The sequence below is a fragment of the Pogona vitticeps genome, chromosome 3 (genome assembly GCF_051106095.1).
Source record: "Pogona vitticeps strain Pit_001003342236 chromosome 3, PviZW2.1, whole genome shotgun sequence".
NCBI classification, from domain to species: Eukaryota; Metazoa; Chordata; class Lepidosauria; order Squamata; family Agamidae; genus Pogona; species Pogona vitticeps.
In genome coordinates this window covers 229,303,047-229,331,007 of record NC_135785.1, presented here as the reverse complement: position 1 = coordinate 229,331,007, position 27,961 = coordinate 229,303,047, and the positions used below count along the sequence as shown (strand labels likewise).

General features: G+C 39.6%; 2 protein-coding genes across 4 annotated transcripts; one reads left to right on the top strand and one right to left on the bottom strand.

Annotated features, from left to right (window-relative positions):
* Positions 1-3,653: 3,653 nt before the first annotated feature.
* RPL24 (ribosomal protein L24) lies at positions 3,654-9,501 on the bottom strand. Its single transcript, XM_020784990.3, has 6 exons — positions 9,367-9,501; positions 9,157-9,232; positions 7,592-7,702; positions 5,743-5,879; positions 4,293-4,356; positions 3,654-3,778 (listed from the first exon to the last, which is right to left on the bottom strand). The coding sequence occupies exons 1-6, from the start codon at positions 9,369-9,371 to the stop codon at positions 3,698-3,700; spliced, it is 474 nt and encodes a 157-aa protein (XP_020640649.1). The 5' UTR covers positions 9,372-9,501; the 3' UTR covers positions 3,654-3,697.
* Positions 9,502-9,581: 80 nt separating this feature from the next.
* Positions 9,582-26,733, top strand: CEP97 (centrosomal protein 97). Of its 3 annotated transcripts, none has more exons than XM_020784988.3 (11): positions 9,582-9,784; positions 10,829-10,971; positions 13,113-13,271; positions 14,236-14,337; positions 14,824-14,937; positions 15,923-16,089; positions 16,201-16,365; positions 17,236-17,369; positions 19,050-19,806; positions 21,046-21,121; positions 21,311-26,733. In XM_020784988.3, the coding sequence occupies exons 1-11, from the start codon at positions 9,724-9,726 to the stop codon at positions 22,010-22,012; spliced, it is 2,580 nt and encodes an 859-aa protein (XP_020640647.3). In that variant the 5' UTR covers positions 9,582-9,723; the 3' UTR covers positions 22,013-26,733. The 3 variants fall into 3 exon arrangements, with proteins under 3 accessions (XP_020640647.3, XP_020640646.3, XP_020640648.3); XM_020784987.3 differs by having other exon boundaries at positions 9,582-9,811; XM_020784989.3 differs by lacking the exon at positions 9,582-9,784 and adding an exon at positions 10,014-10,223.
* Positions 26,734-27,961: the final 1,228 nt, after the last annotated feature.

Genomic DNA, 27,961 nt, shown 5'->3' with positions numbered 1-27,961 from the left:
TGCGCTCAGACGAGCGAGTGATTTTTTTTAAAAAAATTGTTCTACATAGGCCATGATAGAGCCGTGGGTGTGGTGATGAGAACTCTTTTGGCTATGGGCGGAAAGGTCCCCCACCCAGCCCTTCTTGAAGACTCCAGTTCTGAAATAAAACCTGCCTCGACAGGCTGGAGATTGCAATGCCTTGCGTTAAAATATATTTTTGTCTTAAGCGATCTATTGAAGCGGCTTCGAAGGACTAGGAATTGAAAATGGGGGAAATGAAATCGAATTTATTTATGGTGTCTGTTGACATAGCCTACTGCCATAGCAATAAACGACATCTCCCCGTCTCACATTCATGTATAATGTGAATAATAGAGGACGCATTTTCGTGCAGTTCTACAGGCAGTCCTCAGAAACTGCCCTCATTCTAGTTCTGCTTCAATTCAAACGTAGCCCTTGAATTATACAAGTAAATAAATACAAGTTTACAGAATAGTGCAGGTCTACTTGTTTCTTTTCCCTCTTCTTTTTGCCTTTGTATTGCTTTTTGCATTTTTTTTATTTTTTTGCATTATGGACCTGCAGACACTGTTACTTCACTTTTGGAGCTACGCTATTCATGAATTAGGTAAAAGGTAAAGGTTCCCCTTGACAATTTTTGTCCAGTCGTGTTCGACTCTAGGGGGCGGTGCTCATCTCCGTTTCCAAGCCATAGAGCCAGCGTTTTGTCCGAAGACAATCTTCTGTGGTCACATGGCCAGTGCGACTTAGACACGGAATGCTGTTACCTTCCCACCGAAGTGGTCCCTATTTATCTACTTGCATTTGCATGCTTTCAAACCGCTAGGTTGGCGGGAGCTGGGACAAGCGACGGGAACTCACTCCATCGTGTGGATTCGATCTTACGACTGCTTGGTCTTCTGACCCTGCAGCACAGGCTTCTGCGGTTTAGCCCGCAGCGCCACCACGTCCCTATTCATGAATTAGGGCAAAGCAAAAATAGATACACGTCAGTGTAAAAAGGTAAAGGTTTCTCTTGACGATTTGTCCAGTCATGTCCGACTCTAGACGGCAGTGCTCATCTCCGTTTCCAACCCATAGAGCTAGCGTTTGTCCGCAAACAATCCTCCATGGTCATGTGACTAGACACGGAACGCCGTTTACCTTCCCACCGAGGTGGTACCTATTCATCTACAGTACTAGCATTTTTCGAACCCCTAAGTTGGCGGGAGCTGGGACAAGCGACGGGCTCACTCCATCACGTGGATTCGATCTTACAACTGCAGGTCTTCTGACTGCAGCACAGAGGCTTCAGCGGTTTAACCTGCCCTTAACCCTCCGATTTCAGTATAGGGTCAAACTAGTTTTAATTCAAATTATATACACAGCCTTTAAAAATATTAGCAGTTTACAGCAAGTATGAAAAGAGCTTCACAATAACCCCAAATGCAGTACAGTGGTGCCTCACATAGCAACGATAATCCGTGTAGCAAAAATCGCTGCAAAGCGATTTTGTCGCTATGTGTGATTGGGTTCTTTGACTAAATTAGGCAGGCCCAGGGATTTGGCGGGAATGACAGCTGGAGTAGACGTTATAGTTCCAAATGGTCTAGTTTTATTATTTTTAACATCAGGCAACTCTGGACCAAATGGGTCTAACAGTTCTGCATCAGTTAACAAGTTATATTTCTTGGGTTTAACAACGTTCCCCACATCTTTAACTCTTAGGGTTTTTTAGCCCCAAAAGGGAGGGTTATGTTCTGGTTCAGTACGGGAGCGCTCAGCACCACACAAGTTGTCCCGCAACAGGGATGTTTCACGATGGAACCCTCCAGCCTGGGTAAATAGGGGCTGACCCCATAAGGGGTCTCGCAACCCTCTGAGAGTTGAATAATCAAACCCACTTCCCGACTCCATCCCTTCTTTCGCTCACTCAATCCAAGTTTCTTCAATTCTTGCGGTAAAAGCAGCAGGCCATCTTCTTTCATGAGATTAGGGAAATTCTTCACAAGCTTAGCTATCCTCTCCCTTTCTGCTCCCGTCTCCTCCATCTGTACCTCTCTTATCTACCCCAGGCAGTCTGACCCCTCCTTCTTTCCCTTCTTTTATATCATCATCCAATCTACAAACTCCTCCCCCCAATCCCTTGATCTCTCTGCCAGAAACACTTCCGCTGCTTTATTAGTTCCGCCGTCGTCCTTGTCCAGTTTAATCAATTCCCCTACTACGCAACCTTCACTTTCTTCCACCGTTTTCTCTAGTGAGGACGGCACACTCCTGTTCTTCTGTTCACACTATGCGATATTAAAAAGCCCATAGGAATGCATTGAAACCCCTTCAATGCGTTCCTATGGGCTTCAGACTCGCCTTTAAGCGAAAATCCTCCATACAGCGGCCGTTTTCACTGCCCGGTAAGTGAGGAATCCGTCCCAGAAAACAGCGGGCAGCCATTTTTTTTACCTGGCGGCCATTTTGGAACCGCTGATCAGCTGTTAAAAAATCATCGCTTTGTGATGATCGGTAAGCGAAACAGGGTACCGACCGTCGCAAAGCGATTTTTCCCCATAGGGAACATCGCAAAGCAATCTCAAAAGCTATCGCAAAAAGTTAATCGCTATGCGATTTCATCATTAAACGGGGTGCCCGTTAAGCAAGGCACCACTGTATTTAAAATCCTTGAGGGGAGTGATCTTGGCACTACACAAACAGCTCTTAGAACATTCCATCAGTTTTGTCTTTTTGCTATTGCATCTCTCTTCTACCTCCATCATTTGCTATCTTGCATTTATTGATTTGCAGGAGTTTGGGTCTCTTTTGTTTGCTGTTTTAACTCAATGTTTACTATTGAACTGATTATTGAATTTTATGGTGTGATATTGTAAGCAGCCCAGATTAGTGGCCTGGCCATTAGGCAGGGTAAAATTTAATAAAATAAATAACATCACTTGGGACCAGAGATTGAAAAGCTTTCCCCCTCTTTGTAATGCTGTAATTTTTATTAAACTATGCACAACTTTGAGTACACTTGTTACATGTTGCCAAGTCACTTCTGAGTTACAGCAGGCCTATGAATTAGTGACTTAAGAACATCCAATTTGTGTGAGGTGGGGTTTTAATAACTCTTAATACTGAATCAGGAAATTTGCTTCATTTTGTATCCCAAAACCCTGCTTATAAGTCAGTTATACCAGTATAAATGTCCAATTCAGAGCAATCAGTGCTGAAAAATCTGCTTTTAAATTCACCAATATTGGAGTATTTAGAATGGAAGTGTATGTTGTCCACAGTACACCCACATTGTAATCTAGGATGGACAAGCTGCACCCCCCCACACACACACAGACGGTTATTCCCTTGTGAATCACCTACAAGGAGAATTAGTCTTCAGTACAACATTAAACAATGGCACAGTATCCTAGAGTCAGATGAAGTTTCTAAACAGATTAGGTGGAGATAACAGCAGATGGAAACCAATTTGGGTTTCAGGATAAATAAGGCTTGGTGAACACCATCTTTCTTCAGTTCTTTAGCTGAACATTGTTTTGCCAACTGCTCACACTGCCACCTTGCTCTTTTTAAATCACTATCATGCCAATAAAATGTATCTACAAATTGAAATTACTCTTTAAACTATGAAAACGGCACATAATCACTGTATGGAGACATTCAAGTTAGAAGTGAATTGTTTATTTAATGTAACCAAAATACAACATTGTTAGCGTTTTCCACCAACACGAGGAGCAGAAACTTTCACAGGCTTGACAATTTTTTGCTTTGGGGCAGCCTTGGTAGGTGCCTGCAAATAAAGGAGAAAAAAAAACCAAGAATGAAAAAATGAAAATACATTATCTATGGTGAAGTTGTCATTGTGAACTACGACAAATGTTCTGAAAACATGAAAAGGACTTTTCAAAGGTCCTTTACATCAGACTGAGTAGCAAAAAGAAAGCCCCTTCATTCTTCCTCATTAAAGTGTTTTAATGACTACACAGATTATTCCATATTACTTCTTATTTACACCACTTGAATTAACCAAACAGACCTGTACAACTTTCACAATATCTCAGTATTTTAAAGCTTACTGTAGCCCAGAAGGGTATATTTTCCCAGGTGAGTGGCTGCAGCTGAGAACAAAAGCAGAGCTCAATAGGCATATGGCAATGTATGAACTCTGAATTGATATGAATTATGAACCCTATAGCCAAACTGAAAACTACGTGTTCTGCATTTTTTTAGAAAAGAATTATCATAAAAATGAAAGACTGTCATATGTCCTACATTTCCATCAATCTATGGAGAGCATAGATTACCTTTGTTGTGGAAGGTACAGCTTTCTTTGTTGCTTGTTTGGCCTTCTTTGCTTCCTTGGCAGCTCTGTTAATTACAATGAAAAGATAGACAGTGATGTTCTGGATTTTCTTCAACATACAGAAAATAAGCACAGGGAGCAAAATGCTGGGAAATAAACTTTTTCTCAGCTGAGTGTATCATTCTATTTTCTGGTGTTCAACGAATATGCAGTCACAAACTAGAATTGCCTGCTGGCAGTCTGGAAAGAACAGCCACCCAGTTTTCTTTGTATGAAAATGAAGTCACAGCTTTCAACATTATATAAAGTATTTTATTGCACTTTTGTAAATGGAAACACGTATACTGAACAAACTAGTATACTGTAATTATACACGGGGCGGTAAAAGAACATCAGTAAGCAACATAAAATGTTGCCAGGTTCTTCTCCCATGCTAGTCTGGTACCATTGGTGAACCCATAGGAGATGGTGATCAACACCATAGACAGTTGAGAGTTAAGACTCAGATATCTCTTTCACAAGACAGGGTTTGAAATTGAAGTGACAGTGACTGGATAACCAGCAATCAAATTATTCATATTGTCATGGAATCTTATCACTTGGAACAACTGGGATTGCAACACGGTAGCATTTTCCAGGAGAGACTAAGGCTGGATTTTGATCTTAGAAGGCTACCTCACCTTTCAGAAATCTGACCTCTTTGTGTAAAAATGGAGCACCTCTACGTATCCTTCCCTAATTTCTTTCATGTGGTTTGCATAGGCAACCAAGTCTGACATTAATTATTCTGACATTAATTACTCTGACATTAATTATTCTAATGAATGGTTCCAAGCAGAGGCTGCATGTTACTTTTTACAGCCCACTTTTCCTAAAACTAGTTGACAGAGCAATTATCAATCTTTGGGTCCTTTGGGGAAGAAAGGCAGAGTAAAAATATTTTGAATGGATGAAGACTGAAATAAAAGCATTCAAGAATATGTCAGCCCTGAAACAATATAGTGTGCAAGGCTTCTAGTACAATGCATCAACTTACAAAGTCTGACTGAACAAAGAATTCACAAACCTGCTTCCCATGGAGTCTATTCCATACCCTTTCTATCAAGCATTAGAAGATTCAGTCTTCCTGATCTCTTGACCTAGGGACAGCCCTGCACTGATACTAAATTCATTCACTCAGATGATCTACAAAATGCATGACTCTGTGATGACAGATTTAACTAGTCGAGCAACTGCATGTTGAGAAGTGCTGCAGGTGTGTTGAAGCCAGTGGCATACCTGGGAACAGGGAGGGTCATGGCAGTAATTTTATCAAGTCCAGGTAAAATTTGTGGACCTTACTCCAGTATTACAAATGCACAGTAAAAGGCCACAATTTCACATTTAACCAATAATCACAAAACAAAGTGAACATAAACAACACAAAGATAATGCTATTAATAATTACTCACCTAATGGCCTGCTCCCTTTGGGCCTTTCGCACTTCAGGCTTCTGATTTCTCTTGGCCATTATTTCAGCCAAAGAGGCACCTGTGATTGCTCTATGGCCCTTGACAGCACGGCGTGTACGTTTCTTTTGCACCTCTTCCTGAACAATGAAAGAAGTAGTATTTTTTTAAAAAAATCTAAAATGCTGCGGCACAAAGAAGACACACTAAGTGCCTATTTGAAAGGCTCTCAAGAATACCTATGCAGTTCTTTAAAATGAGAGGCAGTTTTACGAGAGTCAACGGTCTTTTTTCAAAAATCCAGTCATGGTAGCTGGGAGGTCCATATTGTCCACTCTTCCTTTAAAGGTTTTACAAACAAGAGAGCGTATGTCTACACACCAAAACATTTTAAAGGACTTCCAATCCCTAAGACCCAGCTTTATGCTTCAATTAATCGACTGCAGGACAAAGTTCCAAATAGAGTACTGTAGTCCTAGAATGAGCTGGAATTTTTAGCATGCATACATTACTGAAACAGTGATGTCTATGTCTCGGGCATGTTGTGAAAATGGCCGATGGTCGGATTTCAAAATATCTCCTGTATGGAGAATTAGTGCAGGGAAAGCACCCCAGAAGGAGATCACAGCTGCGATCCAAGGATATCTGCAAGCATTCCGAAGGCCTTAGGAATGAACCTCAACAGATGGGAAACGTTGACATCTGAGCGTACAGCCTGGAGGCAGATGGTGCAGCATGGCCTTGCCCATTTTTAAAAAGACACTTGTCCAGCAGGCCGAGGCAAAGAGGGAGTTCCGAAACCAGCAAAATCAGGGAGCTGGACAGGGGACAGATTGTATTTCTTTTTTAACAACAAAGGAACTGTGAGAGCCTCCAAACACAGGCACAAACACTACCCTGTCTCCCCAAAAGTAACCTGAAAATAAGCCCTAGTGGGATTTTTCAGGATGCTTGTAACATAAGCCCTACCCCAAAAATAAGTCCCAGTTAAGTGAAACCCTGCCCGCCACCATTGTGCAGCAACCAGTAGATGACATGACTGTCTGAATTTATTTATTCTATTTATATCCCGCCTATCTGGTCTTGCAACCACTCTAGGCGGCTGTAGATTATTGTACACAATGTAGAATATTGTACATAAAAAAAAAACATCCCCTGAAAATAATCTCTAATGCATTTTTGGAGCAAAAATTAATATAAGATCTTGTCTTATTTTCAGGAAAACACGGTATGACCCGCTAAACATACTGGACCATACAAATCAACTCAGGAAACATTTAAGGAGTAAATTACAAATAAGTTGCTCCTTTCATTGGTATGATCATACTGTATTTCCCCAAAAATAAGACAGGGTCATATATTAGTTTTTGCTCCTAAAAAAGCATTAAGACGTATTTTCAGGGGATTTTTTCCCATGAACAACAATCTACATTTATTTAAATACAGTCATGTCATCTTCTGGTTGTTGCACAATGGAGGAGAGCAGGGTTTCACTTAACTAGGGTTTTTTTTTTTTAACCAAACCCCGGGAGGCAGTGGAAGACAGAAGGGCCTGGCGTGCTTTGGTCCATGGGGTCACAAACAGTTGGGCATGACTTAACGACTAAACAACAACAGGGCTTATTTTTGAGGTAGGGTTTATATTATGAGCATCCTGAAAAATCATACTAGGGCTTATTTTCAGGTTAGGCTTATTTTCGGGAAAACAGGGTATTTTGAAATAGAATTCTATGCACATGAAATTCAGTTGGGGTTACCTCCCTAACAGACTTGCTTAGAACAATGGTTTATCTAAACATTCCTGATCACTTTCAGTTTCAGAAACTCAACATACAAATCACAACATACTTACAGACTGTCCTTTCTTGTGCTTCCGTCGATACAGAACAGTCCAGTTGATCTGACGGGGGTTTCTCTTGGAGAGAAATGCAGACTCACATTTTGCATTCAAAAACTGGAAAACCTGGAAAATTAAATCACTTTAGTGTTATTTACCAGACATATTATTATTAGTTTTACTGTACTGTACTTATACTATTTACTTACAGTATTATCTTACAGCTACTGTGTCACAATATGTGAACTGCCATCAGCACAATTCATAGGTCACAACTCATCCTAGAGCAGTGGTTCCCAACCTTTTTCCAGTTGTAACTCAGTTTTATAATAGCTAAGTAACCAGAGACACCTTCACATATTTGCCAAAAAAGACATTTTAATGGGGTAAGAATGCAGAGACTTCTTCCTCCCCCAAAAGGCCTGTATCTCATACATACACACTAAATTTAATGACTGACTGTGAAAGGTCAATAACGAAATTATTTAACAAGGGCTGCAATATATATAAGGCAACCTGTGACACACACACCTGGCCTAGAAAACACTTCATGACATCCTTGGGGGTCATGACTACCAGGCTGGAGAACAATGGTCTAGAGCAGTGGTTCTTAACCTTCGGTTACTCAGGAGTTTTGAACTGCAACTCCCAGAAACCCCAATCAGGACAGCTGGTGGTGAAGGCTTCTGGGAGTTGCAGTCCAAGACTCCTGAGTAACCCAAGGTTAAGAACCAGTGGTCTAGAGGGTTGGACCAAGACCTAACTGAATACAGTACTCTTCAAAGCCACCAGTGTTGTCTCAGCTCTACTGAGAAAACAGAAATGCATTACATGGGGTTACCTTGTATTATTCCTGAAATCCAAGCCATGGTACAGTAGTACAGTATTATCTGTTAACAATTCCATTTGCAGAAGGAAGTCACACACAGACCTGTTGGTCCCACTTTGCCATTAAACATCATCACCAGAAGAGAAACCACACATTAATGAGCAAGCACTTATTAAATTAGGCTCTCCAGCTCATGTTGACCCACAATTCCCAGAATACACAACCATCTGCCACGCTGGCCGTAGTTTCTCAGCGCCTCAAGTTCAACCATATTTAGGAGACCCAAGCCTGAAAACCAGGTGGGCTGGAATCACAACACCTAAGGACCTCACAACAGCAACCCAATCTCATGGAACAGCTCATAAAGATCCAGAAGTTCCTTCTTGTATTTTAGCCATGCTTTCCTTTCTTCCAACTTGTATACATGGATTGAGGTGACAGATCTAAACTCTGCCTGTCCAAAACATCCCATATAACAAAAGGAACGAGAAGCCTCAAGTTTAGTTTACTAACAAAACCTGTAATTCTGAATTCCCATCTTTCCTGCCAGGGCACGTCAGACGCTGGAGTTAAAGCACCGCTTAGGTCGGCGGTTACATTGCAGTGTTCGAGCCCCACGCCCGCCTCTAGGGCTGTAAAAGGCCCGCCGCGCCGCGGAGCTCTTGGGACGTGGCCGGCTCGGCGACTCCCTCGAAGGCGGGAGGCCCGCCAGCGATCCGCAGCTCCGGGGCCTTCCTTCTCAGAGCCTTACCTTGCCGTCCGTCCGCGCATACCGTCGGCCATGGCCCGGGTAGATCTTGTACCCGCTGAAGCTACACAACTCGACCCTGCAGCGAAAGAAAAGGGGCGCGAGAAAGAAGAGGCGATGAGCGAGGCGAGGGCAGCCCGGGCCCACCCACCCCGCCCGGCCAGACCCACGGATGACCTCGGATTCGGGCCCCCGGCCCCGGCCCTCACTCACTTCATGATGGCGGCAGCGGGAGCTCCCTCGCCGGCAACTCCAGCGACGAAAAGGAAGAGAGGATCATGGGAAACCGGCTTGTATACTGGCGCGGGGCAGGATGGGAAAAAGGCACGGTGCCTACGGCCTGACGGGAGGTGCTGCGCTTAAAAAAAATAAAAGAAGAAGAAGAAGCCGCTGACTCCTCGGTTATTCCTAATATGTGCAAAAAACGATATTCTTGATGCCCAGGCGCCCGAAAAGAGGCACGACTTCGTCGAAAGGCGCTGAAAACCATTTTCGCTCTGACGGAGTCTAACCCTCCAATCAGCGTCCAGGGCCCGCGCGGTTGCCTAGCGTTGCGAGCAAGCGGGAAGTATGGCGGCGGCGGCGGCGGCCTCCGCGAGGAAGACGGAGCAAGAGAAGCCCGCCATAAGCGGTGGGGAAGATACGGAAGGGACTTGCAGTAGGTCTTACTTTCCCAGGGCGGGTAACGAGGAAAAATTGGGGGGAACTCAAAGAGGGGCGTTCAGACAGTTATCTTCTGTTATAAAGGACTTTCGCGGTGGCTTTTGGGAGTTGTAGTCACCCTGGCATCGGATATGGATTGATTCCTCAAGTGTTTTTAAGGTTTGGACTATAAATCCCAGAGGGCCGTGCGGCACGTCCTGGTTCTTTCCCTTTGTTTTGAGGGAACGGGTGTAATGCGTTTACACTGTACAGTACTGGGCAAATTTGAAGATAGAAAGCTGTGTGTGTCCTTGATACGACCATTTACTCTTGAGAAAAAGGAAATAATTTGGTTTCCAGACCTTGCTTATTCTACAGCTGGTTTTGAATATATAAGTACAGTACATAAAGTGGATGCCTAATGGCAGGTGCGGTAGGCCATATATATACAGGAAGACAATGGTTTGGGGGTGCTTTTATTAATCTGTAGTTTTGTGTCAGTATTTGAAAAGATTCTATATTAGGGTTTGGCTAGCATGTGGAAGAGATCCTGTTGAAATGAATTTGCGGAGGCTAATGATTTTCAATTACATTATAACTGTTTTATTTCTGCTTTTAGTGTTCAGGTTAAGTAACAGAACACTATGTATTTAAAATAATAATGCTAAGGCAGTGCATCTGAGCATGTGAAAAATGTGATGTCCTTAGCCATCAATCTGATAAAAATTCCAGAAAAAGAGCCAGAAGAATGAAGCAAGCAATCAACAAACTAACCATTTAAGTCGTCAAATTTGATGGGAGGGGATGTCTACTGGTTATTTAGAATGTTCAAGGTAGTCATCTTGGGACTGGCAATGCTTTATTCTTGCTGGCAAAGCAGACTGTTTCTTTTTAATTAAGCATGACATTACTGAAAGTGTCACTCAGTGTGGGCAATTAAATCTTATCCCAAGTTAACTGGCATTCTCTTAGATTAAATACTTTTGCTATATTTGTCCTCTTGTAACTTCTCATTTATCATGTATTTTCACAGGTTCAATAGTTAATTTATCAGGTCAAGGGTTGCAAAAATTGGGATCAACTTTCTCCTGTGATGCAGATGTGCATACTTTGATTCTGGATAAAAACCAGTTAATTAAACTGGAGCACCTGGAGAACTGCAAGAATCTGATGCAGGTTAGTCACCAAATGTGCTACAATACAAGGATGCCTTGGTTTTTAATTTATGGTTGCTTCATAGTTATTAAAATGATTTCTAAGTAAATGCTTAATTCCCACTGTTTCGTAACTTTCTTTTTCTCTGCATTTTGGCAAACCACACACTTAATGAAACATTTTGGAATCCATACTTTTGTGGCACACATCTATTTGAATAAATCCATTGTTGTTTTTAGTGCAGCCCCATGCAAATTCTTGCATAAGGATGAGGAACAGCATCAGCACCACAAAGCTATAATCTGTAAAATATCTTTAAATTTATCAAAAAATGTATATCAGCTGAATATAATCTGCATATACCAATGTTAGTCCCTGCACAGTAAACTACATACAGTACACAGAAGGCAACCTGTGGCCCTTTGATCTGAAACTAAAATCACTCTGCAAGCAATCATTTCAGATATCTGTTGGAAATTATTGTAGCCCACTGGAAATGGAGCAAGAAGGATAGTAAAGGGTGTGGTAGAAGAGAGAAAGGAATCACACTGGCCACATGTGAAATGCACACAGCTAGTTTTATGTGTGTCCCACTGCACTACTTTTTCGGATTGTTATTCCCTTTCTACCATAGAAAAGGGATTTCTGAGGTTTTTCTGGATTTGACAAGAGTATCTTATCTGGAAAGTTTCAAGAATGTAAATGTTTCAGAAAAACTACCAAGAGTCTTATGGCGCCTTAAACATAAACAAATCTTGCATATCTGAATGAGTGGGCTGCACTTCATGGAAACCTATGCAGAATGGAACTTGTTCATTCTTAAAATGCCAGAAGAATCATTATGTCATCTGGAAGTATGGATGCTATGCATCCATAATTCCCTGCCTATAGGGTTCTCTAAATTTCCTGTTGTTACAGTGCTTGGGATCCCTGTCATTTTTATATCCTATCAATGCCAATTCATATAGCAATGACTTCAGTCTCATATAACAAAGCGATAATCTGAAGACTACTTTGATTGTTGAAAATATCTATAAAAGGGGAATTGTGTTATATACTCAGTTTTGTGTTATATAAATACTGGACTGTATTTTAAGAGTGTTTGGAAATTTCAACAGCCATATCACGAACTGCAGAAAGCATGCCATGCTAATACATTTTTGGGTCAGCTTAAAATGCTGGTGTTAACATTTAAATGGCTTTGAACCCAGGTATTTGAAAGAACTACCTAATTCTACTTGAACTATATACACCTCTGTGTTAGTCAGGTGGCTAAGAGGGAGAGATTCTTCTTGAGTGGTGACCATGCAGTTGAACTTTATATCTGTTCATGTGTTCCTGGTGCTACCATTATTCTTACAACCAATAAGTAAAATTTGTTTTTTTAGTTTTAACTGATGAACAAAACAAAAAAGACAAAAAGAATCTCAGCTATTAAAACAATTATGCATTTTGACTACATGTATTACAAATTTTAATGTTATTGATTGATTTTACTGGCTTTTTTCTGCTTTTATGACTTTTATTGTGTTTAATTTTGGACATAAGTCTCCCTGAAGCTGTGTTTGATGAGAATGTATTTACATTTTGAAATGGAATGGTTTGTTTGGGTTTTTTTTTTGTGTCTCCTTTCTCCCCAATGGGGACCCAAGGTAGCTCACAATAGATTTTAAAAACATGGTATAAATATCATTTTTTTTTAAAAAAGTAAGAAATATTAAGATTTTTTAAATCAAGTTTAAAAGCAATTCAAAAACATTTAAATATCTGTAAGTTAAAAACCAGCATCCCTGAGAATTTACTGCTCAAAAGTATGCCAGAAATGGAAGGTAACAAAAAAAATATCAGAGAGAGTAGGCCAACTTAGCTTCTCCAGGCAGTGTATTCCAAAGCCTTAGAGCAGCCACTGAGGAGGCCCTCTCTTGTAGCCTCACCAAATGATCCTGAGAAGGTGATGGAACTGAGAGAAGGGTCTCCCCATCTGATTTTCCACCTTTGTATGTATTAGTACTGTGAACTGATTCCTTAATGTCATTCACTAAGCCATGAATTTTGTTTCTCAGAATGCAGAAAAAAAATCTTGATTTGTCTGACAGATGAAATCAAACGTCTACATCACCATTGCAGCAAAATTAGACCCTTTTTCTTTTCTTACTTCATAGTTATCAGTTGCCAATAATCGACTCGTCAGGATGATGGGTGTAGCAAAGCTGACTCAGCTCCGGGTATTAAACTTGCCTCATAACAGTATTGGCTGCATAGAGGGATTGAAGGATCTTGTGCATTTAGAATGGCTAAACCTAGCAGGAAATAATTTGAAGGTAAGATTCTCTTTTTCAAAAACATGCCAATCTAGCAAGTTCAGAGCTAAGGACATTCTTTTGCTAGGTCCAGGCTTCCCTGATTGAAAAGGGAAAATGCAATTTAATATCCATATGACAGTAAATGCAAAAGTAGGTAATGCAGTGCAGGATGCAAAGTGACACTGGGCTGGTTGATAAGACTGAGGCTTAATCAGGTAAGACAGAAACAGCCCTAATCAGTAAAATAGACGGTGTGGAAATGGAAGTTTAACCTATACTTAATGGTGTATTATTCCCTTTGAAAATACAGGTTTGTAGTCTGAGGAGGGGCTTCTTTTGTAGCTGGCTTTGACCCTTGATCTCAGGTTGCAGCTGTAGCCAAGAAGATTTTTGCTCTGTACAGAATTATTTCACAACCAATGTCCATTTCAGAGGAACTGAACCGTAGTTAAGGCAACTCTTGCTTTAAATCAGAGGTGGGCAACATCTAGAAGCCAGGGGGCACATTGTAACCCATGAGATCTACTCTGCATTCTACTGGTGTGCTGCCAAAATCTGTATGCACAGAAGTAACATCAAAAGAAGCCCTTCACTAGGTTTATCAAGGTCAAATATATTTATTTATTTATTTATTTGATTTTATTTGATTTGATTTGATTTATATCCCGCCCATCTGGTCTATATGACCACTATACGAGTGTTCCTTTGCAATAAGCTATGTAATTCCATGCATCTAATTTTAAATCTAATTTGTTCAAGGTAGGTGTTTTGCTGTTGCTGTAGTGGCAGATTGAAGGACAACAAATTCAACAGCATTATATTCAGCCTCTAGTGTAGTAGTTCTGTGTTAGTTCAAGATGGCATCAAACTTGGAAGCAAATTCTGTAGGTGATGCAGCCTTGTTCTGTAAGTGGTTCTTTCAGAAAAACGTGCATAATTTATGAAGTTTTTCGTAACATCACTATAATTTGTTTTCTTGCAGACTATAGACCAGATCAATACCTGTATATCTCTTCAACATCTTGATTTGTCAGACAACAATATATCCCAAATAGGGGATATCTCCAAGCTATCCTCTCTAAAGGTGAACACTGTTCAGTTATTGTCAATTTGATTGTTTTCCTTGTTGAAAGACAACTTGGGGCAGGGGGAAGATGCAGAAGCAGCTACAAAGGGCCACACAGAACACCAACTGAAACCAAAGAAAATGTGTAGGTTGTAACTTTCCATTATTATGTTGTTTGTTTATTTTAAGTGGAAAGGAAGTATTGATATCAGTTGTATCAAGTTTTCTGGGTAGAATGCAATGTTTCACTCTATTCTTGAAAAATAGATAGGAAGGATGGAGGGATGCAATGTAAGAGAGTTTCCCTTCTCCAGTTTTGTTGGTGGAAGTAGTGACATGAGTAGCAATATAATCTAATTCAGTTATAGCTTTAGTTCTTTCTTAGTTCAAACAATGCTTTTAACAAGAAGAAAAAGTGTGTTTTCTGAGATGTTTAGAGTGATTTATAAATATGAAAACAAATCTCTACCTATAACATTTCCTTCCTTTCTGCTATCCCATAAGACTCTACTGTTTCATGGAAATATCATAACGTCATTGCGTACAGTACCTACTTGTTTACCTCAGAGTCTGGCTATCCTGTCATTGGCAGAAAATGAAATCAGAGACTTGAATGAGGTAAGAATATCATTTCTCAACAATAGTAAGTAATTTGCTTTACTTGCAATTCTGTTGTGTGTGTGTGTTTGGTTACATTTTATTTACTGAACTTTTAGAACCATAGAATCACAGAATAATGCCATTGGAAGGGGCCCATAAGGCCATCAATCCCAGCCCCCTGCTCAATACAGGAATCCAAATCAAAGTAGATCTGAGAGATGGTTGCCTAATATTCTCTTGAATGCCTTTGCTACCTCCCGAGGTAATTGATTACTTTGTCATACAGTTAGGAAGTTTTTCCTGGTATTCAACCAAATTCTGGCTTCCTGTAACTTGAGCCCGTTATTATGTGCCCTACACTCTGGGATGATCGAGAACAGACCTTTCCCCTCCTCTCTAGGACAATCTTTAAAGTATTTGAAGAGTGCTATCATATCTCCCTTCTTTTCCTAGGACTAAACATGCCCAGTTCCTTCCTTCTTTCTTCATATGGCTTGGTTTTTTATTCTCTTGATTATACTTGTTTTAGTTTACTACCTGTATTGCTAAAGTGGGGAAGTGCAAACTGAAGCCTTACATAGTAAAACATTATCTGCAGCCTCCAACAGTTCCATGGCCATGGTTTTCTTGGCAGAAATGGTGAACTGCCAGTCCCGGAAACTGTGCAACACTTAACACTTCAAAATACCCATGCTTCAAAACTAGAAGTGGACTTGTACCTGTTTCTGGTTTTGTCTTTTCCATACTTCTGATGGTCTTTGTGACTCCTGGAAGATCCTGGGAGCAGAAAATTGATTCCTTGCCCTGCTAAGGTTTCCAACTCCTGTCTCAAACAGTATGGCAAACTACACAAAGTAGCTGATGACTCAGAGCAACTATGGGTTCTGCAATTATATGAATAATCAATATTAGTAAGCAAGTATTTTGGCAAAGCAAATAACATTCTGTGGGATATTTGAATTTAAGATTTATATGATGAATCAGTTGTTTTGTAATCTTTCAGATTTCTTCCTTGGCTTCCCTTCCTGAGCTGGAGCAGTTATCAATTATGAACAATCCCTGTGTGATGGCCACGCCTTCCATCCCAGGGTTTGATTATCGGCCATATATTGTCAGCTGGTGTCTCAGTCTTAAAGTCCTAGACGGCTATGTGATTTCACAGAAAGAAAGGTAAAAAAAATTAGATAATGGGCCAATGAATCTGACAGAACTGAAACAGCAAATTAAACATAACTAAAATTTCTGGTCAAGATTATGGTAGTACCCTTTTTTTTCTTGTAGCTTGAAAGCAGAATGGCTTTACAGTCAGGGCAAAGGACGATCCTTTCGACCAGGCCAGCACATTCAGTTGGTACAGTATCTGGCCAGTGTTTGTCCTCTTACTACTATGTTTGGGCTCCAAACTGCTGAAGATGCCAAACTGGAAAAAATACTACATAAGCAAAGGTGAGAGTACTATATTTTATCATAATTGAGTACAGACTCTAACCGAAGATAATCTGTGTATGTTGGTCTGTCTTCAGTATGACTCTCTTACCTGTATCCTAGACATTTGAAGTTTGATACACATAGGAAGGGGGACTATCAATATGTGAAATTGTGTAGGTATCTGTCTCATGTGCTCCCAGAGGCATTTCATGGGGCCACTGTGAGATACAGGAAGCTGGACTAGATGGGTCCTTGGCCTGATCCAGCAGGGCTCTTATGTTCTTAAGACAGGGATACAGGAGAATGAAACAATATTTTGAGCAAATTCTTCAAAATGTGAGGAAGGATCCTTCTCTTGAGTATGATAAGGAAAAATGAGCAGAGGGCATTGACTGTGGAGGAGGAAAAGAACAAGTGAAAGGAATAACACTGTAGGAAGGGAAAACAACAGAAGGAAAAAGAAGAGGTTCTAGAAGAAAGAGAAAATCATGAGTGGGCACAGAAGGAGAAAGAGCACCTGAGTTGAATAAAGAAAAATGGAACACTTAAATGGAATAAAGAGACCACTGAGTTGGGTCAGTGGGTGACTGAAGGAAAGGAGAGGCTGCCTGACTAGGTGGATGGATGAGGAAAGAGAGAGAGACCACGTTTCTGATATTTTCAATTTTTAAAATGTTTTTGGTGTTAAAAGAAGGGGGGGAAATAACTTGTCAGTTTCAGACTAGTTGCCACCCACAGAGAAGGGTGGTTTAGAGAATGCCTTATTCCCATATTTGCTAAATTAGCTACAAGAAAACACACAACGCATAATCTGCTGGTTATCAGAGCCGCTGTGCTCCAGTGTGTTACATTAACAAAACAAAGCCAGTCTCTAATTTTTGTCTTCAGGTTGCATCAGAGACAACTGATGTACCAAAGCCAAATTGATGAATCACCTGTACCGTCATCTCAGAATAAAGTGCACCCTGCTACTAGTGAGCCAAACAGCCCTGTCCACCGGCCACAGAGAATGAGTGAGAATGGTAATAATTGTATTTACTGTGCTTTTTGTACTTCTACTCTTAATGTGGTCCATTGTACATTTAGCTAGCAATGAAATATTCCTGTTGACTAGGTGTTAGAATGGAATGCCTGAGCTTGGGAGAGAGAGAAAAACTGTAGCTATATAACATGGATGTGGGAACAAAAACTTTCAGGAGAGATAAAAAGGGGAAACATGAAGGTTTATAAAGACTGAGACATCCTGCTGATAGCTTGTTCTATTATATGAATAAGCTATATAACTAGGCAAGGCATAAGACTCTCAGTACTACTGTAGCCAAATGCTTCATTAGAGCAAGTGTAGGAGTTGTCACTCTTCTACCTGACAAAATAACAGCATTTCCGCTGAAATGGATTCCTCTTCCTTTATCCAATAAATAGAAATTTTGCAGAATATATTTTTCTGCTCATTGAATACAAGATGGCCAGCATTTTTTATTTGTTGTTTTACTGTAATTGTTCTTATTAGTACCAGTAGTTCTTTTGACATTTGCTGGTAATTTGTCTATACTTGTCTTGGCCCAAATTATACTGGGCAGGGTTTCCTTGGTAGTATTTGTCTTTGCAGATCTCAAGAGTGTATGTGGTGTAGAGGCTGAGAGCGTGAATTGGTAATGACTGGTTTCATGCCCAGCTCATCTGTGAACACAGCAATTGACAAACCACTGTCTTCTAGGTTTATCCCCTGTGTAGGAGTTGCGTTATTAACCTGCCTTCTGGAATACCTGCAAAGATGACTGAGAAAGGCACTTTAAATGCACTAGACTAGAACACTTCAGAAGGATGTTTTTAATTGGTTAATGTTAATAAGCTTTTAACAATGAAATCATATTCAGGTTTATTCTCTGTATATGCAGGGTCAGGTGTGGTACACTTGTAACAGGCAGGGACACTGGTAAAATCGGTGCACAGACACATTGCCCCCCTCCCCCCAGTAGCTCTGTCAGGGAGGGCCAGGTTGGCTAGTATTTAACATGAAAGATATTCACAGCCTAATTGTAGAACTTTGCTTTTCTCTTTAGGAATAAATGGCAAGCATTCAGTCATGTGGGAGAAAATTAAAAGGGGTTGTTTGGAGATACAGCTGAGATGGAGCTAAACCTATTGGTCATCCCAGTCATTTAATCAAATTTAGGACTTAGCCATGGCCTGCATGCTGGATTGTGATGGGATACTGGGAACAGGTTTGGTAGTATGATTCATAGCCCATTTGCACAGGAAAGAACCACCCTAAGGCCCAGCTGATTATCCCTTTCCTGTGCTCCTTGTTGCTGCCAAACTTCAGACTGATATCGCACAGTCTGCATTGTAATGGATCCAGTCAGTAGGCTTGTCTCCATTGAAAGTAATGACCAGACATTATGAAGGGAAGGGGTTGCAGGATGGGGGCTCAAAAATGTGCTCTAGGCATCCCTTTTTCCTATATATGTGAGGATTGTGGTTTGTGTTCTCTGTTATTACTGACTGTTGCTGATGTGAGAAACTGTGGGTCTCTTGATGTTTTTCGACTGCATTTCGTATCGTCCTTCACCATTGACTGTGATGGCTAAGGCTTATGGCTTATGAAAATCAGCTAGTAGGCCATAACTGGTTATCCCCAGCTTACTGAATCTTTGGCAAAATATACCAACAATCTAGTTTTGTTTCATTCACCTTTTCAGGGCCTGTTATCAAAAAGAACACTTGGGTTTCAGCAAATTCCATTGATGACCATTCATATGCAATTTGCCCAGCCCCAAAACAAGCTGAAAGAAGTACTTCTAAGGATCTTTATCTGGATGATATACAGACTGATGAAGACAAGTTAAACAGTAGCCTTCTGTCCTCAGAATCTACATTTATGCCAGTTGCTTCAGGGCTCTCTCCAATGTCTCCTACTATTGGGGAACTGAGGCTTCATGAAATTGGCATTGATGTGGATGGTATGGGAAATGCTAACTCGGACTGTACTAAACAACATGACGAAGACCAAGATAATACTTTAGTTCTTGGAGAAGGTGCCATCAAATCAGCAGGTGTTGTAGAAATGCAAAAGAAAGATCAGGAGAGAAGTACTTCATCCACTTCCAGTTTATCAGCAAGTATTGTCAATCATCCTGCTGGCCACAGCGACTGTCAAGCACCTTCTGAAAGACATGTGGAGTGTGATGATTTGAAGCAATCATGTACCTCTGAAGAGAAGTTATTTAAAACAGTTTCCCTTGCCAAATCTGTAGAACTGTCCCCTTGTGCATCTGTAACTTTAATGCAAAAGGGGGACATTCTTGAAGAAATGAACAGAGCAGCTACCAAGCTTCAAGCCTGTTGGAGAGGGGTTTATGTGAGGAAGCACCACCCCAAAGCTAAGGAGGTGCGCTATGAAATCAGACTCAGCAGAATGCAGGAGCATATTATACATTTAACTGAAGAAGTAAAACAGTAAGTTTGCAGCCATTCTCAAAATGAAAGATACAACTAGGGACTATATTTTTGGATTTATGTACTAAAATCCCATAATTCTTCATCTTCCTGAATTCTAGCTGACAGACAGACAAACAACCTACAGACATCTAAATGTGGCTCACCTGGGAGAAAGGCCTGAACTGGAAGGCTTTGAGGCCTAGCTGGACACAACTTCATGTTCAGAAGGAAAGCTCCCACCTAGCATTGGGTCAGAAGCAAGAAACTTGGGAAGAACTATCCCTTGCTAGGCCTGAAAGTCTTCCAGTTTAGGCTTTTCTCCCATATGAACCACATTTAGATGTGTCTCTGTCTGGTAGAACTCCCAGAATGGAGAATTATGGGATTTGAAGTCCAGAAAGTCCTAAATTCCTGGTAACAGCATAGAAATTACATTGGTACTGTTGGAGGCTTAATATAAATGGTTACATAATTGGTAACTGCTGCTAGGCAAATTGCAAGATACAGTTGTATTCTCCTACCATAAGGAGTCATCTTTTAATAGCTGAAATCCAGTAGTAAGTCACAACTAAGGTAGGCCCATTGAGTCAGTGGATCTTACAGAGGAGTTGAATTGCCAAATCCCCACTGATTTAAATAGGCCTACTCTAGTTGCAACTTACTACTGGATTTCAACTAATGTGTTGTCTCTAATTTGATATTCAGAGCAAGCCGCCTAGAGTGGTCGAAATGACCATATAGGCGGGGTGGGTATGTATGTATGTATGTATGTATGTATGTATGTATGTATGTATGTATGTATGTATGTATGTATGTATGTATGTATGTATGTATGTATGAATGAATGAATGAATGAATGAATGAATGAATAAATAAATAAATAAATAAATAAATAAGGCAAAAGAAAACTGGAAAAGCTCATCAGTCTCAGAAGTTCTTAGATGTAAAAAATTACATTTTACTCTGAAGAACAATTGCTTTAATGTTTAATATACGCATATAAAAAGTTTATATTTTCATTGTTCTTGAAGATACACCTTTTTTCTTCAGTTTTATTACAATTGTTATAAATAGTAAATTCATTAGTGCATGGTAAAAGGGATCTAACGTTAAAACAGTATTAATTCTATAAAAATCTGCTTTTATAAATCAACAGAGGATGCCAACATTGCTGAAACAAATAGAAATACTGTTGGAAACATGTTAGCATAGATTTGTAGCAGTTTTATATCTTTCAAATATGTCTACTATTTATAGATTAAGAAAAGAAAAAGATGAAGAGAAACTTCAAAGGATGGTGCAAGAGGAAGCTGTCAGATTCCTTTGGAATCAGGTAAAAATCTTGTCCATGCTGTTTTTTAAAAAACATATTTCCAGGAAATACAGAAGATAAATGTATATTGTGTTGTATGTTTTGATTTGATGAAGGGATGTTTCAGGAATGTATGAAGCCATGTTTGGCAACAGGTATTATGTATTTCCCATCTTTCACTGGACATGCAATATGTTTTGATGTTTGCAGGTCAGATCTTTCCAGGAGTGGCAGCTTTCAGTAAACTCACATCTGAGTAATATCTGGCAACATGATACTCCTGCATCAAGCATTTTGGTTCCCTCCAAACAGCCAATGGAATCATCTGGACCTTCTCCTGTTGATATTTCCACCTGGGTAGTTTCAGCTGCTGAAGCTTGTCACCAGAAATATTTGCCAGAATATCCTGACTCGGGCTTCCATTCCTGTGTAACTGACCAAAATTGCCTTAATGAATCTCGTGGCTCTGAAGGACATTTGACAAATGCAAATGAGAGCTCTCTAGTGAATTCTTTGGAAACAGTCAAACCATGTGAGAATTTCCTTGCAGGATGCTCCTCAGACATGGAGGTCATGCTGCACCATGGGGATTGTAGTAAGGAGAGCTTAAATAGTGAGCAGGATAGTAGTCTTCTCCAGCAATATTTAAAATCGGTTGAGCAGTTAGATAGAGCTGATGACAATACAAATGGCAGCAGTGGAACAGAGGGCAGTGGGCCTCATACAGCTGTTTCCTCAAAAGACAAGGGTGTCTTACTCAGCACTGTGTTAGGCTCTCAAGAAGTACATGCATCAGCACAAGATGAAATGGGTCATGCACAAGAAATTTGCAATTTGAATGAAGAAATAGAAGGAAAACAGACAGGCTGTGACTGTTCCTTTCCAGCACTTGCTGTTAGCATTCCTGTGTAGCATAGTAACTTTTTTGTTATTTATACACATTTTTAATACATTTTTGGGGGCTGGGGGCAGGGAGGCATGTGTTCCTATACTGTTACAAGCAATCAGCTTGCAGTTTTGCTAATCTTCTGTTCCTTGACTGACACTATGTTAAATCTGTATCAGGTAGGGTTCACTATGATGGATGTAATTGCACTATTTTTTTAAGGCAACTTGGAACAGCAACTGATTTCTACAAAATATAATGTTGAAATTTCTGACCACTTTTCCTATTTCCTTAGTTAAACTAAACAATTATATTTTTCCCGGAGGACAAAACGTACTCTTGTATTGCAATTCTCATCCTAATAAACTATGGGAAGAAATTAAAATAATCAGTATTTATAATTTGAGGGGCATAGGAGTACAAGAAATTCATAGTTGATAATAATTATTGAATAGCATTTTGGAAATGTGTACTTAAACTCAGGTACTAAGCCACACCTTGGATATTTTATTTGCTAGTCCTGGGTTTGTGTTTGTATTGGCTGGTTCTAAGCAACAGTGAGGTACCAATATACAAAACTTGTTTTACGAACATGGCTATGGAATTCCATGCAACTTCCTTGAACAAACACAATGTTTTTACAATGATGCAGCAGAGCCTGTTTGGCAATTTCAAGGACTGGAGAGAAGGATACATCATTCTCTTCCACTACATTCCAGGGACCACACAAACAGATTTATTCTCCTTTTATGAGGCCAGTACTCCTCTGGCAAGTTAGTCCAAAATCAGTGGCTCAGAGACATTTTCCCTAAAGAGGGTCAGAGATGTGGGAAGTCAGTCTTGCTTGGTAGTATCATAACAGGGACTTGAGCTAAACAAGCTGAATTAAATGCCGGATCATTGTGTTGGTTCATCTCCTTCCCTGCCAACAGTGAGACATGCGGGTCAATGGTTGGATTTTGCTTTACTGCTGAAGGATAATTGGCCGCTAGGCAAGTGACACTACTACATTCCAATGGTTCAGAAGCCTTGGGATTTCTTGCAGTCATGAACCCTTACTTGTAAGTCCTGCTCCAAGTTGTAACAATCTTCTCCACTCGGAACCCATTAATTTCTTCAGGTAGTGAATATATATCTTCACAGATATTTTCACTCATATGTGTGAATATATCTGTGAAGATTCTCAGTCATCCCAGGTGACATTATCTGGAAGTTGAGTCATGGCAACTGGACTTCCTTCATGTTAGGTTGAAACGTTTCACTACTCATCCAAGTAGCTTCTTCAATCTGATTAGTCTAGTCTGTCATATGTATTTTCAATGTTTATTATAAGAAAACTGTCACTAAAGACTTCATATTTTTCTATGTGTAAGATTGCCACAGAGAAATTATTTTGCTGTATCAGGTGAAGATGCATTTTGTACACATGCTGTCACTACAGCTTCAACTTTAATCTTCAGGTATACCACTATTGTATTTTGAAATGGAAAGGTTTATGTTATGGTCTTAGAAAAACAAAAGTGAATATAAAAGGGCTTAATTGAAGATCTACTTAAGGGTCTCACATCCTTATCACAGCTGCCTTTATTCAATATTACCCACTGTGTGTTTTGGTATTGCAGCAATTATTTTTTCCCTTTTTTTAAACTGCTTTGATTATACTGGCATTGCTTTCTTTGGCTTGATTATAGTCCATTTCCAGTCCTGAATATGAAATGAATCACTGTACATAAAAGTAGCACCAGACTGCTTAAGTATATTATGTAGAAACATGATTGACTAAAGGCCTATTCTGGGATACAACAAAAGAGGCCTAAACACTCAAGGGAATGATTTGGATATAGTTACTTAGGCCCCATTAATTTGAATAGAAGAATACCTTTCAGTGCAAAGGGCAAAGGTTAATGGGACTTAATGCAGATTTTAGTTTTTTAAAATGAACAATTTTAAAATGAGAAATATTTGAGTCTTTTGAGGGCAAATAAAGGGATTAAGATAATCTGCCTTCTGGCTGGCTTGATACAGTATTTTCCATTCCCGCAGAAATCAGTAGGACTTAAAATATTCCACATTTTGAGGCTTAGAGAGTTGCATACTACAGCTTGCCAGAACTGGGCCGTGGAGACATATCTCTGCCCCCGCCCACCCGCACGGTGGCCATGTTGTGCTCATGTGGGGGGGGGCGTGTCATGCTCACACGGGCTTGTTGCACTCGTGCAGGGATACCCCCCATGCACAGAGCCCACCCCTGCAGCTGGTCCATGATCCCCAAAAGGTTGGGGACAGCTGCTCTAAATTAACCTCATCAATTTCCGGCTTGCAGAAAACAGACCCTTCTGCACGTACTATCTAACAGTACACTGGCCTGTGAAATTAAAAGGAATTCACAGGATTGTGCAGGAATTGTTTTTCTGGTGTGATGTATTATTGTGAAGCACCTTTCAAGATATGGATGCAACATGATATTGGAATACATCCTGGGCAAGAAAACATGATTCATAGGTACCATAATAGAGCTTATTCCAGAGGAATACCACATTTTCATAGAAGTTTCCAAGTGTTTACCTGAGGTAACAGAACCAGAAAAATCATATGCACAATGACACTTCTGTTAAAATTCATATAATTTAATGTAAGATTTTGTTTTGCTAATACTTTCATGTGAGCATGTAACAGCAAACATGCTTTTAATAGCTGAACATATGTGCAACATAAAATATAAGGTACGTATACCTTTTCTCAGTGTTTCCATATCAATCTGTTTAAACTATTTGATATTCGTTGCTTGCATAGAACAACACTAGTTAGGAGGCTTTGGTTAGCTTCTGCAGAGTGATATGTAAATTGTTTGTATATATTCAAGAAAGCTTGTAGCATTGTATACAATAAGCCAGGAGGCAAAGTTTTGCCCTGGGTAAGAGTAAAGTTATGAAATTGTTCAAATTAACAACATAATAGTTTGTTGATTCACTTGGAATTTTCACTTGATTCTTAAAACATGGTTGGTTGTTGGGAGAGTCAGTGAGAGACAGGCGGGTATGTGTTTTTGATACATATACAATATGTCCTATTGTCTATTTTTCTGAAACTTAAGTTAAATTTACTGGACTAAGTCCAGTGTTAAGCTAGACTAAATTTACCAATGAATTAAATAATCAATGAAATGTATCTGTTTGCTTACTGCATTCCCATTGATTCAGTGCTTTCTTCTATATGGTGTTAACAATTACATTTAAGCTATCAGTTCCTATCCTAAGATAAATCTGTGGATGCTGTTGACGTATGTTGTGGAAAGCCATAGGAGGAATTACAAAGGAACAGCAAGAGGAAGTAACTTTTTTTTCACAGTGTTGATTAACTGCTGTTGGTGGACTAAATCCAACATTACAAATTAGTATTATTATATGCTGTCAAATCTAATTCCAATTTATAGCAAGCCTTCTAAGATTTTCAAAGTACTTGAGATGTTAAGGGACTGGTTTACCATTACCAGCCCCAGTAGGGTTCTATGGTTGAACAAGGATTTAAAGCCAGGTCTCCTGGCATTCTTGTTTGCTACAACACACTGGCTCTCAGCCTAGACTCATGGATATAAAGGGAATCTCTTGTGAGTGTAGTCTCATAATGTCTTTGTTTGTGGTTTTCTTATAGAAGGGGAATCTGGTACCCTTCTTCTTTCTGTGGAGTTGATGAAAGGACCAGTGAAGTTCTTTTACTTTCACAGTGGTGGTGCAATTCATGGTTTACTTCATTCTCATATTCCACCTCACTATTTTTATAATTATTTCACTTGCCACACTCTGGAAAACATTTTAAAATACTGCATTAAATGTAAGAGATGATTTACTTAATTTTCCTGTAAGCAGCCTTATCATTGTATAGTAGGACCCTTATATCCATGGCTTCAATATCTGCTGATTCATTTATCCAGTCTGAAAATCTTAAAAATTTTAGAAGAAACATTCTAGAACTACAGTATGTATTTCTAAAGATGAAGTTACCAGAATTGGCCCCAAGAGGGGGTCAGAAACTATGCTATGTTTAGCGTTTACTATTAAAATAGCGTTCGCTATAATCTGTATTTTTCAGCATTCGCGGCTGGATTTGAAACTGATCCCCTGCAGATACAGGGTCCTAGTATCCTTATGTGTCCATTGGTGTGCTTTCTAGCACTCCAGTTCAGGCTGCTTCTATCATTTGCTTCTTCGTGTAAGATATTTTGGCTAAACCAGATACTGTATTTTGTTTAAATCAATGGATTTTGCTTTTCAATAAACAGGTTTAGGACAGAACATTTTAAATTTTGCCCTTCATTAAATTTGATAGTGACAATGTGGTATATTGGCAACGCTAGCCCATTCAGTACAGATAAATGGATTGAGTCTTGTGTAAAATCTTCAGAGCCATAAGCTCTACTGTTGTTCTTACTGAATTCAGCAGTGAAGCTTCTGTCTCTTTAAGGGAACTGCACACATATACAGGATGGTCTACATGAAAGGAGTTGTAAGAATTTTGTTGATGATATATTTGTGTCCACAAAATGTTATTACCATTGTGCAAAAAGGCAATATGGGTACAAAATTGATAACTGTGAGGACAAATTAAAGTGTTACTTATTGTAAACATAGTTGGTGTAATATGAATTTTATAATGTTGATTTTTTAAAAAGAATACTGCATGTTACAGTTTTTGAAAATTTGGAGTTTAGAACTTGTATTGATGTAACTGAATAAAGACATTTTCTAAATTATGTGGAACGTTTCTTAGCTAGCAAAATATTCCCACTCTCAGTTGAGTCTCTTGCACATGGAGGAAGCTGCCAGAAAATTCAAGTGTCTCTCTGTGCCCCATTCAAAGCACAGAAAGGAAATAGCATTAGCTGATGAATAGTAGAATGATGCATACTCCTGTCTCAAATGTAACAAAGGGACATAAGGTCCTTGTAGGAAAGGTGGGATACAATTAAGAAATACAGTACTATTAAAAAATTGTTTGGCCTTGGAAGTAAAGGGAGAAGAGCCCTTACCTAGTCTTTTGATCCAGATATTCTGCAATCTAAAAGTCAAACACATAAGGGCAGAGGTATAAAACTCACTTTCTTCTTGGGCCACATTGGCATTATGGTTGCCCCCAGGGCTGGTTGTATCTGTAATGCTATATAAATGTATCTATATCATATTAAATATAATCCTCCGCATTCAATTATCACTTTTTGACTCTTCACTGCTTAGAATGCTGGGATTAGAAGGTGGATTCCCAGCATCCTTGTGGAGCATTATGGGTGACGGAGTAAATGCCTGTGTATTTTATACTGCACAGTAGCAGGCAACACTGCGAGGGCCACATGAAACGGGCTAGCGGGCCAGATACGGCCTGTGGGCCTTGAGTTTGACACATGTGCATTAGGGCCATGTGGTTGTCATAAGCTCCTGTCAAAGATGGTAATCTGATACAGTATTTCCCTGATAGGGACTCAGAAAGGTGCAGGTAGAAACACTGGGGATGGGCTGGTTCAGTCCAGGGATTGCACCATCTGATCACCAGAAAAAGGAGCAAACCAGCTCATCTCTGCAGCAAACCAAATATCTAGCTAAATGCCCTCCTGGTTGTACCCTAACTCAGTTCTTGCAAAAATCAGGAATAATTGATTTATTTTGTAAATTTATGAAACTCTAAGGCCTGTTATCCTGAAATTATCACCAAACGAATGACAGAAAAGAGAATAAGTTCTCCACTTAAATGGACTAGGCTAGTAATTCCCACTTTTTAATAGCATTTTTTGTTTAAGAAACTCTTAACATTCCCCCCTAACTTTTATTACCATCCCATTAAACAAAAAAAAATCAACTCATAATTTAAAATTAAAAATATCCACCAGAACTTAGTAAAAAATATTTTAAATTAAGAAATGGAATTGTGTAATATATAGAATAGAATTTAAGAAATAGCAGAAAGAAAATGTAATGTGAAAGATC

Coding starts and splice junctions, on each gene's coding strand:
- RPL24 (XM_020784990.3), bottom strand. Junction 7,703..9,156: donor ATGCGCGGACGGACGGCAAG/GTAAGGCTCTGA, acceptor TTAATTTTCCAG/GTTTTCCAGTTTTTGAATGC. Junction 5,880..7,591: donor AGCACAAGAAAGGACAGTCT/GTAAGTATGTTG, acceptor TTCATTGTTCAG/GAAGAGGTGCAAAAGAAACG.
- CEP97 (XM_020784987.3), top strand. CDS start 9,724: ATGGCGGCGGCGGCGGCGGCCTCCGCGAGGAAGACGGAGCAAGAGAAG. Junction 9,812..10,828: donor AGATACGGAAGGGACTTGCA/GTAGGTCTTACT, acceptor GTATTTTCACAG/GTTCAATAGTTAATTTATCA. Junction 16,366..17,235: donor AAAATACTACATAAGCAAAG/GTGAGAGTACTA, acceptor TTTTGTCTTCAG/GTTGCATCAGAGACAACTGA.